This window comes from Phyllostomus discolor, chromosome 1 (genome assembly GCF_004126475.2).
Source record: "Phyllostomus discolor isolate MPI-MPIP mPhyDis1 chromosome 1, mPhyDis1.pri.v3, whole genome shotgun sequence".
Taxonomy (NCBI): Eukaryota; Metazoa; Chordata; class Mammalia; order Chiroptera; family Phyllostomidae; genus Phyllostomus; species Phyllostomus discolor.
This window is the reverse complement of record NC_040903.2, coordinates 14168473-14182551: the sequence shown is the minus strand read 5'-3', so window position 1 is coordinate 14182551 and position 14079 is coordinate 14168473. Positions and strand designations below refer to the sequence as shown.

The window sequence follows — 14079 nt, the reverse complement described above, 5'->3', positions numbered from 1 at the left end:
ATGACAAGGGTAATTTATTGAAAGGAGTTTCAAAAGTTCTTTTAAAAGAAACCTTAACCAAGGAGTGAAACAGCCAGAGGCTGAAATGCAGATACTAATAAGGGAAGGGGGAAGGAATGGGAATCTTCCCAGAACAGGCACGGAGGACTGTTTTTTTCAGGCAGGATCCCTGCAGTGCTCCGCACTACTGTTGATCTGACTCACCTGGCACCGCCCTCCCCCCTCCCCCACAGGTTGGGTTCCTGCTGGGCCCCTCACCTGTCCTCCTGCAGCCATGTGCGTTCCCAGGGTCCCTGGGCTTGTGCCTCTTTTGAGAAAGCCTGACACTTTCATTTTGCCAGGTTTATCTTTGCTTTAATGCGGTTTTTCATTCTAAACTATTGAATAGTTTTGAACTATTTTGTGGTTCACATTTAAAAGGTTAAACAACAATATACAGCAGGTCCTTGAATAGCCAGTTTGTTACAATGTTGATGTGCTGCTAGGAACTTAACTCCTGTTCCTACCGGCTAGCCTGTGGTAATCATTCCAGTTAACGTTGAAAGTGAGGGCATTAAGTTAGCACTTACTGTATCTCCAAATTACTGCCGTCCCTTAGCCACCAGCTTCTCCTTCCTGGAAAGGGAATCCTCACTTCTTGTGCGTCCTCCCCAAGCATGCACGTGTGACTAAGTGCATTAACACATTTACATAAACACACAAAAATACTCAGGTATGTTTATCTAGATATTCTCCTTTTTTGACACATAGTAGATAGTATACATTTTTTAAAAAAGGTTTCCACTCTGCTGCACTTTGCCCATAACAATAGATCTCGAAGATTGCTTTATATCAGCACATAAAGTACCTAATGTGCCATTTTGAATACTTAGAGGGTCTTAAGTTTCATATTTTTTGATAAATGTTTTATTTGGGAGCATGTAAAGGAACTAATTAAATAAGAAATGGAGTTGGGGCTAAGAATGAAATGTGAATTTTTGTCTGCTTGCTGTTATCCCCCATGATTTAGCATTTTGTAACTAAAATAACAAGATAGCTTTGTTTTGTTGGGGCATGATAAGTGGGAACAAAGATATTCTGTTCCGGAAGTGGGCCTTCCACTGCCTGGCAGTTACGGCTCGGCACCCCCCCCCCCCCCTGCCCCTCCACCGGGAAGGTGCACGGAGAGCCATCGGGAAGAACTGATGCCTAAACCTAGGACTTCACATTTTGAGAGCATGTTCAATTACAAGGCATTTTGCTTGAGGTACTTGTTGCCAAAGAGTTGGCAGTTGTCTGATTGTTGCTAAAGAAGAGATGAGGTTCACTTGTCTCATAAACAGATGGCACAGCATGAATAGAAGAGGCAGATGTTAAAGTACTGTTTCACTCTCCAGTCCTTCCCAACAAACCAACACTTTTCCAGAGGGGGGTGGTGGCGTTGGTGTTGGTGGTGGTGAATTCACGAAGGCATCCTGGCCTTTCCCCACCCTTCCGGCTGTGTCTGACACTGGTCACTGCTCTTCCCCTTCCCTGGCCAATGGTAATAGCTTAGAAGCTCAAAAATCTTGGCAGCAACACAGCTGTCAGGCATCAGAGCGGTGATTCAAAAGAAGGCCACCTGGGTGGAGGTTGGGGGCAGGGTTATCTCTGGGCCTGCGTAGAGCCACAGCCAGCTGCTTCTGCGTCAGGCCCTGGCTCTCCCCAGGGGCCCTCAGTCGGGGAGCCCTGCTCCTTGTGTTGTCTGGAAAGCAAGGACAGAGGCACAACGGTGGCCAGTTCCCAAGTTAGTTCTGCCTTTGCAGACCCCCTATGATGCTATTATCACAAACTGCTACTGAAAATCCATCTAGAGGACCAACATCTTGAGGAATTTCCTAATTTACTGGGTGGACATATGTGGAAATCCCCCCCCCATCTTTAAAAAAACTGTAGCTAAATAAAAATTTTCTTTAAAATCTCCCTATCCTACAAAAAAAATCCTCCCTCAAGCCTGTTTATGCCTCGAGCTACTGCCTCAGCTCCGTCCGTCTATTCCCTGCTAAAGCACTTGGAGAGTCATTCTCCATTCACTGCCTCAACTTTCTCTAGTCTGCTTTGGTCTCGACCTGTTGCTTGGATTCTAGATTTCATCACCTCCACTGAAATGTCTCTTCCAAGGGTCAGGCACATCTTCTGAGTGGCCTTTTCTAGACTTCCATTTAGAAGTATGACCACTTCTGGAATAAGTCTATACTGGCCATGCTGTCCCACCTGGAACTCTTTCTTAACTTCCAAGGACCCTCATTGCCCAGACTCTCCTCCTCCTTTCCAGGTGTGCTTCTTGGGTCCTCTCTTGCCTTATTCAGGAGGCGGTGTAGTCCCCTGCTCCTCTGACCTCTCCCGTGCTGTCGGTGAGCAGAGCCACTTCCCCAAGCCGCACTCTCCTCTTTGCACTCCCAGATCTTTCCTCTCTCCCTTGCGTCCAGGTGGGTCTCCCGTGGACACCTCGCACTCCTCACCTACCTCCTGGTTGTGGCCCCATTCCTATGGCTTCCCTACACTCCCACTGGCTTGTTTTGGGCCACCATCGTCACTGACTTGGATGATGTTCATCTAACCAGTCTTTCTGCTTCTACTCATGGTTCTTCCAGTCCCTTCTCAACTCTGCATCCAGAGTACTTTCCCTAAACTTCGTTGTGCTGCTTCTCTGCTTAGCACCCTGCAATATCTCCCCACTGCCATTGTATAAATCTTAACATTGTCAATATGGCAACAAGATCATGAAATCTGGGTCCCTGCAAGCCTCTCTGGATTCATCTTTCATTCACTCTCCACTTCTGCCCCACAGTTCTGCTGAAGGACTTGTGTATCTCCGGGGCCAAGTGTTGATTCTGGCCCCTTCACTTAGCAGCTGCGTCACCCTGGGCGTGTCCATTGACCTCCCTGGGTCTGGGTTCCCACATCTGCAAAATTAGGATGATAAGAGCTGCCTCACTGGTTGTGGCAAGGGGGAAAGGGAAATAGTAACTGTGCAGTGCTTACAGTAGTATCTGGTACAGAACAAGTGATTGACAAATATCGTCTGTTATTAAAGCCTTCCGCTGGCACCGTCCGTGTGTGTGCCTCTGTGTGCCTGTGTGCCCCCAGGCTTTTAGTCCCTCAAATACAGGGGCGGGGTCTGCTTCTCTTTGTTATCCTCTGCAGCCGCAGTAACTGCTTGTTGAATTGGTCAGACTGAGTTGAATGGACCCTGTTCCTACTTCCACCATCTCCATCTATAAATACAGCCAGCTATTAAGACTCAAATAGCCCTCTTCTCTCACTGGGCTGCATCACACCACGTTCAGTGGACCACCTGCCACATTCTGTCAGTGTCAAGCCAATCAGGAGGTCCCTCTTTGTCATTTGAAGCATCTTGGGTTATATTTGGCAAGTCAGCTGTGGTTACATCCATATTTCAATATAAATGGTCTTTAACGAGAATTTGCTCCAGATGTGATAGAGCTCGGTTTCCATCGCCCTTACTGGGTATTGGTGAAGAGTGTGTACTTCGGAGGCAAACCGAGGCTGAGGTTTGTGAACCCTGAGGACTCAGAAGGGCTCCTGGTGGCTTACTAGACTCAAATTTAAAAAAAAAAGAGAAAGAGCCTCCCAGCCATTTCTGCACAGGGCCTCCCACACTAACTGCACCTCACGGAGAAGCCTTCGCTCTAACGCTCTAACGTGCCAGCCTCTGTGCTAAACCGCCCTCCTCCGCACTGAACCCCTTGTCTGTGTTTCCGTCCTGTTTCTGCCTTCTGGGCCAGCCCTTGCAAAGGAGTTCCTGGAATCAACTCCAGTAGGTGATCCTATTTCAACCAATGGGACTAACTAAGGCTCGTCCCATCCAATCAGAGCTGCTCTATTCTGACCAATCAGGACAGCAGTGCCTTTGGGCCAATCAAACCAAGGGCTTGGTATCCTTATTTGCATAAGGACGGACCAATCAGGGAGGAGGGGTGGGGACTTCTGTCTATATAAATCAGCTCCCCTGTAGATTGGGGAGCATACTTTCCACAGAAATCCGAGTAGGGGGTTTCTTGGTGTCAGACCAGGGCAGTGTGGTGCAGAGCAGAGTGGAGCATTGCTGAGCAGACTGCTTAGCGGTCAGTAGTACTGCTCAGCCGTGCTGTAGCACTATTATTGAGCTGTTCCAGAGCAGTGCTGTGTTCGCCGCTGTGCTGTATTATCATTGAGCTGTTTGCACTAAGTAAAATTCCCTTCTTCACTGCACCCCAAACTGGGGGTTCCTGTTGGTGTTTGAATTGGCACTAATGACCGTAGATTGATAGGTTCAAATCCAGACTCATCACCAGCCGAGTCCTGCATGGGGTTTTGATCAGGCTGACTAATTTCCATGCCCCTGTCTGGTAATGGGAGGAGAAGTACAGGATGATGGTGAGAGCACTGGGCACTAGGAAAAGACAGAGCTTTGAGATGAACTCTGGGTCCTCGGGCAAGTTGCTTAACCTCTCTGTTCCTGGGGGTTCCTGTGTGTAAAAGAAGAATAAAAGGACAATGCACACTGTAAGGTTTTTGTCAGGTCTGATGAAATAATGCGAGCCTGGTAGGTATTCAGCATGGACCCTGATTCATATTCAAGACCCGGGAAAGGTCAGTTTTGCTGCTGGTGTTAACAGTAGTGTAGTTGCCATTGTTATTGGTACTATTACTACTACCCCAGCTCCTGTTGGGTCCATGTGATTGTCTGCGGCCCTGCATCAGGTGCCTGTGCCAGGCCAAAGAGGCAAACAATCATCACAGGCAAACTTAGGCAGGGCCTCTGAAAGCAGCTTGCTGGGGACACCGGCAAATTCTCCTCCCTCCATTTCCGGGAGACATGGCCGCGATCTGGGAACATCAGAAAAAGTGCAACCAAATGTCTCTTTGCCACACCTTCGCGCATTGCCCTGCCGGTATCCTTCACCGTCCACAGAAGAGTTAAGCCTTATCTTTGGTTTCCGAGAGGCAGCCACCTACAGAGGATATGATCTCGTTAAGAAACGGGGCGTCAGCTTGAACACCGCCGCGATTGCATCTCAAACCCATCAGCTGGTGAAAAGGGAGCTTGGATCAGAAGGTCTGAGCAAAACATTGAAAGGGAGATTACGAAGAATGGCGTTTATTGAAGGGTCAGAGCCACGAAAGCAGAACAGACCCAACAATCGGAGTGAAAATTGAAAGTAATTGATAAAGACTATGCAGAATTTAAGACTTCAGGAAAAGAGGCAAAGAAATGCTCTAAGTACCTAGATGAGGAAAACCACATAGAGTCATGTCGAAGAGTTTTCTGGGAGCTCGCAGGGAATAGTAATTCAATGCTGTAAGTCAATTCAGATAAAGTCAGGATGAATTCAAAGCCATGTACGCGTGTGCAGGTATATACGTATTCATGTGTCTGTGTAGACGTGTGGGTGTGTGCAGCCACCTCCGGCATATAAAGAGAACCAGGAGAACAATTCTGGCGTTCTGATTTCTCCTGTTGCAAAGAATTGAAACTTTGCTGTTAAGGATATTTCTGTATCGTTTTTAGCACAGCAGTGCCAAGAAAATCCCCCCAATAATATGAAGACTAGTTTTGTTTTGTTTTTAAATATCCAGGTCAATGGAAAGTGACTGAAGTTTTAAATGACTGTGAAATCATTTCCCAATATATTTTATTTTGTGTGAAGGAAGGGAAATATGTGCCCACAAGTATGTCTTTCCATTCATACAATGTTTGAAGTGCTGGTAAACAGTATAGTCTTCTCCAATACACATTCCAGAACTTACATATGAATGAGTCAGTCATAATGGTCACTTTGGAAAGCAACACCATTATTCTAGTGATTCTGCAATTACCAAGAGTTCTTTAGAAATGTCTGTTTTTTCTAAATTCTCTCCATTAATAATTGCAAGTCATGAGAAGAGAAAAACATTTATGTAATCAAGGGCATTTTTAAACATCTACTAGTCATTATGCTAGATATGAAGGACGAATCGGATACCACTCTGAAACAGGCAAGGTCTAAGGCGGCAGCCACTAGGCAGCTACTATTATTTTATTGACTCAAAGAAGCATCACCAAGTATCTTTACCCATGTTATTTGTTACACTTCGATTGTTTCCAAAACTCAGATCCACCTTCCAAGAATCAAGGTGTGCTACCACTAAGGGTACTCAAAATTCAGTCATCTTCAGCATTGCGCAATTCTTAAATAAAAACGCTGTAAGATACCTGAGCAATGGTGGAATAATTGTTTAGCTTTTCTGAGAAACCGCCCTTTGGGAGAGGAGTCACTGCAGTGGCAACATTTTAGTATTTTAAAAAATTATTCACTTTATTTGTATGTGTATTTCAATAGAGAGAGTGTGTGTGTGTATTCCGTTTTTAGCAAATATCTTAAATCTCAAAACATTTTCTCCTAGTGCACTAGCGGGTATCCCAAGTAGCCCACTCGCAGCCTTGGGAGCGGATGAGATGCTCATTAATCTGTCTGCTGCAATTTGCTCCCCTTTTCCAGAATCCTAGGGAATCGGGTGGCTGAACTGGAGAAAAAATTAAGAACTCTGGAAGTTTCTGGTTTGTGGAGTCTTCCAGGTAAGCAGAACTTCATAAAATTTATTTTCCTTTTTTTTTTAAAGGAAGCACTCTTGTAATTTGCAAAGAAGATTCTACCTCTTTCATGTCCTTTTATTTGACGACCACTGCTGAGAAGTGTTTTAAACTTAGCAACTCTCATTCTGGAGGGAAATCAGAAAATTAAAACAAATATGGAGGTTCTTGTCTATGTAACTATGCAGTTTTACTAACTTAAATTCTAAAATTGTCATTGTGTGTGTCTATGCTTTTTTAAGATACGCGTTTTTTAAAAAACTTTGGGAATATAGGAAATTGTTTCATTTTTGTTACCCATAGGTGTCTTATAAAGACTTTTTTATCAATTGAATCCTCACCCCTACCAATGAATGTAAGAATATACAAAGATTTGTTCAATTTGATCATCAGCCCTAAAACTTAAAATCAGAAGGACAAGTGCTCCGACCAAGGGCACTTCACAGCCTCCTCCTGCTGCTCTCTCCCCCATCCCGCTTGTGATGTGGCTTGAAAATCAAAATCTCCTGTGCGGAGTCTTCCTCACAGTTGTGCACGAGAGAAAACCCTGATGCTTCACTTTAATTAGCTATATTTACTCTGCTTGTCTTGAAGAAAAATGCCCCCTTCAAGGGGGCAAGTCAGTCATGCCCCCTTTTTTCTTTACAGCCCCAGACAAGTGGGCTTATCATTTCCCTCTGTGTCCTCTCCCACAGAAGCAACATTGTACATATATTTCAGTTACTTACCCTTTCTGCGCCAACTGGTCTCCCCACTGGCCCCCTCCACCCTTGATTCGTATCTGTTACTTCCCTGTAACGTACAGGGAATGAAAATTGCAGCAGGGATGTGGACAACAGCACGTCTCTTAATGGAAATCCACATCGCTGCCGTAGGTTGCCTGGAAGTGTGTTTCATAAATTGGAATTTTTAGCCGTGATTCTGAAGTGGAGGTCAAAAGACCTAACAGAACTAATTAGTGGCGAGTGCCATCCTGGGGATTTGAATGATCCATTTTGCACAAGAACCTTTTGATGCGGTTAAAACCTTATCTGCTTTGAAGGCCTTTCTTTTATTGCATTGAATTTCAACACAGTCAGGCAAATTTATCGTTTATTTGTGCAGTCAGATTGCTATTTCTGTGCATGTACTGAAGTTTTGATTTTTTTTTTCCTCCTCTCCAAATGACTTACTGAAATTTCACAATGTTTTATTTCTACAACTTATGTAAAAAGCTGGAAGTTGAATAACAATGAATGCTGAGAATTTTCTGTCTGGTGATGTTGGGTCTAGTTCGGAATGGCTATTATGCAATAATAATTGTTTCTTTCCTTCCTTTTGCTGCCTGAAGGCCTGAGCTACAATGTTTCAGTAGGATTTGGGAGTATGTTCTATTTGAAATATCTGTGTTTGTGGCTAATATCAGTAGTGCATTAATATCATCCCTGCATGTAAATAAACAGAAATGCATTCTCTATGTATCCTTGCCCTTCCCGGGTTAGAACAGTTCATTGAAATCGAGAATTCAATTAGTACAAAGCAAATATTAAATGGCAAAATTAGCTTTGAGGGACCCAGCTGAGTGGATTTTATGCCATGGCTTGTCTGTTCTAATCTCCAGCCTCCACACAGATGCAAAGTGGGAGGACAGGAAAAAGAGTGGCGATTACCTGGTGGGATGGCACTGCCCTGGTACAGGGACGAAAGATGTTGCATCGAAGCATCGTCTCATGCTCATTCTCAAAGCCTCCGGGGGAGAGTGAGGGAGTAGGCCCCTTCCGGTGCAACGCACACCAGTCCCTTCTGTCTGCTCATTGTTTTACGGCTCCAACGAAGAGCTGAACAGTGGAGCAAGAGGCAGTACGCTCTTTTCCTCCTCCTCTTCTCCTCTTCCCACTTTTTCCTCCTTCCAGTTCCTCCTCCTCTTCCTCTTCCTTTCCCCAAATAGGAGGCACATCACAGGGTTTTCAGCCAACTGGAGGAAACTAGGTCCCCAGGGTTCCAGAGCATTGCTAGCTCTCCCTTATCTACCAGCACCTTGAAAGCATCAGTGTCTCCTCCAATCAACCAGCCCATCAGTGTGTCTGATCCCTTTTCGAGCCTCACCTCGGTGGATGTAGTTCTGCACCAGGTATTCTAAGACATGCCCCTCGCCTGCTCCAAGAACCCATTTGCCCATGAGGGAGGCAAGATGAGCATACACCAGGCAGTGAGAGGAAAGCAGGAGAGACTACGTGCTTAAGGGCTGAGTGATTACGACCCCCAGGTGGCAGGTGTCCGGCGAGGGCTGGACCTGGAAGGGCACTTGAGAGCAAAACGTTCAAGGATGACGAGCACGTGGCATATAACACGCACCCCTATGACAGTGGCGGACACTGCATGTTGGTCACACAGCTCTTCTTCGATGGCCTCACGTGTGGCCCCCAGAGCGGTCTTCCACTGGGTGGCTTTCCAGGAAGCTGCCTCCTGCTCAGAGTGGACCTGTGAGAAAAAAACACTTTCCTCCTTCCCAATCCAGTCTGGCTCCCTCGTTTGAGGTAAGGAAGTTTCCTTAGGAAGCCTGGGAAGTTAGGTGACACCTGAGGCCACAGTGGCTGGTACGGGAACCCAGGTGTTCGGATCTTCCTTTCAGTGGTCCCCTGTCCCAGTGAGCTGCAGCTTGGAGAAGAGGTGATGGGTAGACGGATCCGCTGGGAATGGCTCACAAAGCGAGCTGGGTTGGAGAAGAGAAAGTCAGAAGCCAGAACAGTCTCTTTTGAGACACCAAAGGACAGTGGCGAAGGAGCCCAACCCCACATGGCTACGTGGCAGGCGTGCTGCTGGGCGCTGGACGTGCTATGATGACCCTCTTTGCCTCTCTCCTCCCTCCCTCCTCACTCTCTCAGCCGGCAGCATCTAGCTCTTGATGCTGTTTGACAGAGCTGGGGCAACCCAGTGATCTTGCTGGGGAGTAGACATGCTTGACAAATGTCACAGCCTGTGGAGAAATCGTCTGGACAGCAAAGCATATTCCACGCTTTGAACCAGTCCCTGGGAGGTAGAAAAGGTGTGGGGCTATTGTGGGGAAGCCAGACGGTGGGCCGGCCCGAGGGCCCACACCCCTCTGGAAAGAGTGACCCTCCAGCACCCTGCCCCCACCAGCCGGCCCCCTCCTCCCAGCCCTTTGTCGGCCTCTGCACGGGGGCAGGGCTTGGGGAGCGCCAGGAGGAGGTGTCCTGGCCGTGCTCGTGCTCTGAAAAGAACCCTAAATGCCAGGCCAAGTCGGGAGAGAGCGGAGCCTGGCTCTTCGGGGTTTTCGTTCTCTCTTCATTCTCTCTTCTCTGCCTGAAGCACCAGTCCGAGGAGGAAAATGTGCATTTTGAAAGTTCATGGTTCGTTTCAGAGAAGGAGCGAGGGGTGTTGTGTTAGAAGGAGTCAGCGGGGCTTCCAGAAGCCAACACCGGTTGAGTGGATGGAGGGCCGGGGCGACCTTCGACCTTAGTTGAGGTTTGACCCTACTTTGTGGGTCACCCTTGCCCTGCTCCTCATCCTCCAGTCCGACAGCCCACAGCGTAACTGTGGCACGGCAGCCACCCATTGGATCAGAGCTCTGGTCAGTCAGTGTAAGCAGAATCCAGACTGAGTTAGAAACAATGTCCAAGAAAGACCTTGGAACCCTGTAAATATTTTGCAAAGATGACCACATCTTGGCATGTTGCCTTAAGATGAGGAGACGCTCTCCTCAGGCGGGCACTGGGGGAGGTACGTCTCTTCTCCCCAGTCCCTGCCTTGGTCGGACATGAAGGAGTGGCGGCTGCTGTCTCCCTCCCCTGTGTGCCTGCTTCCCAGGGTCTCGGAGGGGTTGGATGTTGCTGGCTCCGGTGCCGTTTGTGGGGGCTTTATGGGCTGGGTGATGCCCTGTGCATTGAGAGGGCCACAGACAGTCCACCCTGGGGAATTCCTCATGGCAGGACGGGCTCGGGATCTCAGCCAGCTTCCAGCTCTGCCCGTAATTCTGATTCTTTGGCCACCAGGGCCCGGGGAACTTGGCAAGCTGGTTGTGCATAGAGGGGCAGGTGTGTCTCTTACGGAGTCCCCTTGAGGCCAGAGAGCTGCCAGCCTACCTGCTAGAAAAAAGAAGGGTCAAGAGATGCTTTTCTTTCCCCACCTGGAGGGCAGTAGCTGTTGCCTGTGGCGAGAAACAGGGAGAAGTCCATCCTGAGGCGTCTGCAGTGGGTCCAGAGCGACCATTAAGCCCTCCAGGTGTTTCCAGGTGGTCCCTTTGCAGCTCCGAGGGAGACCCGATTGTGTTGACTTCACTCTGAGAGTCTCTCAACAATATCCCAATGATTCTCTTTGGGAAGCCTCCCCAGCCTACGAACAGGAAGGTTTCTGGGGTTTTGTCATGTGTGAGGAGTAGCCGTGTTGGTAGGGAACGTCAGGGTCGGCTCCTATCTGATTTCTGTTCTTCTGGGAAGAGCCTCCGAGAGCCAAGAAACCAGAGCGCCACGGCTGCTAATAACACACGCCATCTGCCTGGGGCCGCGGCCCGCAAGACGTCAGGATTCCCGAGGATGCACCTGCCATTTATTCACACGTTTATCAGAGGCTTATGGAGCACCTACCACGTGCAAACTCTCTACTGCAGTCTCGGGGATCAAGTTAATAAGATATGGCCAAATGGGGGGATGGTGGCATAAACAAACTGAGGACTCAGATGTGGAGCCCAGGTTCACCGAAGGAGCAAACATCTTCCCACGAATACTGCTCTGTGCGCTGTGGAGCCTGCAACTAAAGTCACAGAATCTTAGAGCCTCTACCTTGAGCCCCATTGAATGGCTTGGCTTCAGAAAGGGTCTTGAGCCAAGCTGGACAGCTAGGGCTGGAGGGCAGGCTGGGACGTGGCCCCTGGGGTTTGGGGTTCAGCACAGTGGTTCCCACCAAGAGGGTTCACCTAAGGGAGTGCTGAGGCCTCGTGGAGAGAAGTCGGGGATCCAGTCCTGCCTGCTGGGCCCTTTCAGCCGCCGTGGCAGTGCCCTTTATGTCTGTGTGTTTCGAGTCTGTGTTCACAGAGCTCCGGTTTCAAAGCCATGCTTCCCCGCTCCTCACCTCCATCACTCGCCACGGCCTTCAAAGTAGAGTCCTAATGCTTTTCCTTCTCTCCTCCTCTCTGCCTCATACACTCTCTATCTGCTTAGGGAGTTCATGCAAATAGATCAAAGGTTCGGGCTGCTCGGGGACTCTCTGTTCTAAGTGAAAGTTTAGCTGTGATCATTGGAAGGACCTGATACTACCTGACTTACCACAGAGTTATTATTCACTCTTAATGACCAGATCAAATTAAATCGGATATAGTGTATGTGACAGTGCTGTGGAAGGTGCCTTGTAAAGGAGTGATTTCAGTAGGAGCCATTTATTGAGTGCTGACTCAATGCCTAGCATCAAAACCACCCAGTGAGGTGCGTGCTGTTATTTGTTCTCATTTAACGGGCGAGGGCCCTGTGGCTCAGACAGGTTAAGTGACTTGCTCAGAGTCACCCAGCTAGGAAGGGTTGGAGTCCAGAACACAAACACTGCAGTGTGGCTCCAAAGCCTGTGCACCCAAGCACGCTGCTGGTACCTGTAGTGTTACTGTGTCACCCTGATCAATGCCGCCCCGTGTTTGGCTGACATACAGGCTGCCCCTTACTGGTGGTGCATTTGTGGGCAGCCATATCCTAAGCAGACTCTCAGGGCACATAGACAGCCATTACCTGTCCTCGTGTCACAGAAAGGGCCTGCTGGCCCTTGCCCTTCCTTAGTGTTACCTGTGACTGAAGAAGGTGCGTATCCACCAGCCAGTCCATTGTGTGGGGGTGAAGGCACCATAGCAGCGACCCCATTGAGACCCTAACATGTCCATTTTCCCCTTTTCCATGACAGGGGGCAAGGACACCATACTGTTCGGCGACCCCGCTCTCCCCACTGTGCAGAGGTCCAGATCCCCGTTGCTGAAGCTGGTTGAGCAGCCCACTGAGCACCAAGCAAACCCCAAGGATGGTAAGCACACCCTGATTTCTCATCTTGCTTGTCTTGCGCCTGGCACAGAGGAGGGCTCAGTGCACATCAGTCCTTGCCCTTCTCACAGCTTCAGGGCACTGTTGGGTCGTTCCTGGTGTTCCTCGGTTACTTCTTTCTTGGTGCTTACGTGGTGTCTGGAGCTCCCAGCAGAAGAACACAGGCCCTTGTGCGCTCTGCATGGTGGCGCGGAGGTTAAAAGTGAGGCCTTTTGTTGGACAGCTCGGGTTCGTATTCCAGCCCCATGTCACACTGGCTGTGAGGACTTGGGCTGGTAGCGTCAGCCTCTGTTTCCTTACCTATAAGCCACGGTGCCAACCTCAGAAACATCCTGGCACATCACCTGGCACATGGTAAGTGGCCTGGGGATCAGTTGCATGGGGAAAAAGTCCTCTGCTCTACCAGGCACACTTTCTGGATGCCGGGTGTTCTGCAGGGGACCATTTAGGGAGCAGATGAGCCAGCAGGTGTGAGAGCCAGGTCTCTTCCCAGGTGGCAGTCTGGCCTCTCCAACTAGACTGCCCTTCGCATCTTTCTCTGTTTGGCTCGTCTTCTTCCTCTATCCCCGGTGCAGTTGCCAGCTTCCAAAAGGCTCCACATGACCCCCTCCTCCTGCCATTCAGGTCCTTGTGTAGTCAGTCCTCTGCTGCACTGTGTCCAGGGTGATCCGTGTAACTACACCACACGGCAGAAGTGACAGTACGTGACTCCCAAGGCTTGGCCATAAAAGACATGTGGTACGTGCTTTGCTCTTTCTGTTTTGGATCATTCACTCTGGAGGAAGCTGGCTGCCATATTATGAGGACACGCAAGCAGCCCTACGTGCATTTGTGTGGTGTGGAGCTGAGGCCTCCAGCCATCGGCCAAGTGAGGGAGCCATCTGGGAGGCAGGTTCTCCAGCCCCAGCCAAGCCGTCAGCTCAGGAGAGACCATTAACCAGAACCACCCAGATACACTGTACCCAGGCTCCTGAGTCTTAATGCTGCTAAGTTTTGAGGTCATTTGTTACACAGCAGTACATGACTAATACGCCCTGCATGTGGGTGTCAAGGACCTTCCCTTGAAAAATGTACATTTTCTCTCCATCTTCTCTTGCTGCAGACTCATGCCTTCAACCATCGCCTCCATGAAAACATTCTCACGATATTTCCCCCCACTGGGTCCATCTGCAGAGTTGCAGTCCCACATCTCCCCCAGCTCAAACTTTCCCGCCCAGGTACCCAATGGACTTCTCAAGAATGACACCAGCACCTCTTCCTGCCTCGTCCCCTCGCTCCCAGCTACCCAGGCTCCACACCTTCGAGTCCTCACGGAGCACGGCCAACTTTCCTTCCCCACCCGCTTCTGGTCTTCAGCCCAGCCCTTTCTTTCCTTAGAGCTCCTTGTGCCTCCGCTCCTACCACTGCTGACTTGGCACGGGCCCTCTCTAGCTCCTCCACAGGGCTTCCATCCTCTGCTGACTTCATTCC

The 14079-nt window shown here is 49.0% G+C and overlaps 1 protein-coding gene across 2 annotated transcripts in view; it reads left to right on the top strand.

Annotated features, from left to right (window-relative positions):
* CCDC149 (coiled-coil domain containing 149) overlaps nucleotides 1–14079 on the top strand; it is a 97666-nt gene that overhangs the window by 71283 nt on the left and 12304 nt on the right. Inside the window, exons 10-12 of one of the 2 annotated variants that reach the window (XM_028507989.2) lie at nucleotides 6504–6580; nucleotides 7926–7958; nucleotides 12476–12592. In XM_028507989.2, coding sequence (XP_028363790.1) covers nucleotides 6504–6580; nucleotides 7926–7958; nucleotides 12476–12592 — 227 coding nt within the window. The remainder of the gene's footprint in view (nucleotides 1–6503; nucleotides 6581–7925; nucleotides 7959–12475; nucleotides 12593–14079) is intronic. The other variant, XM_028507988.2, reaches the window with a different exon arrangement.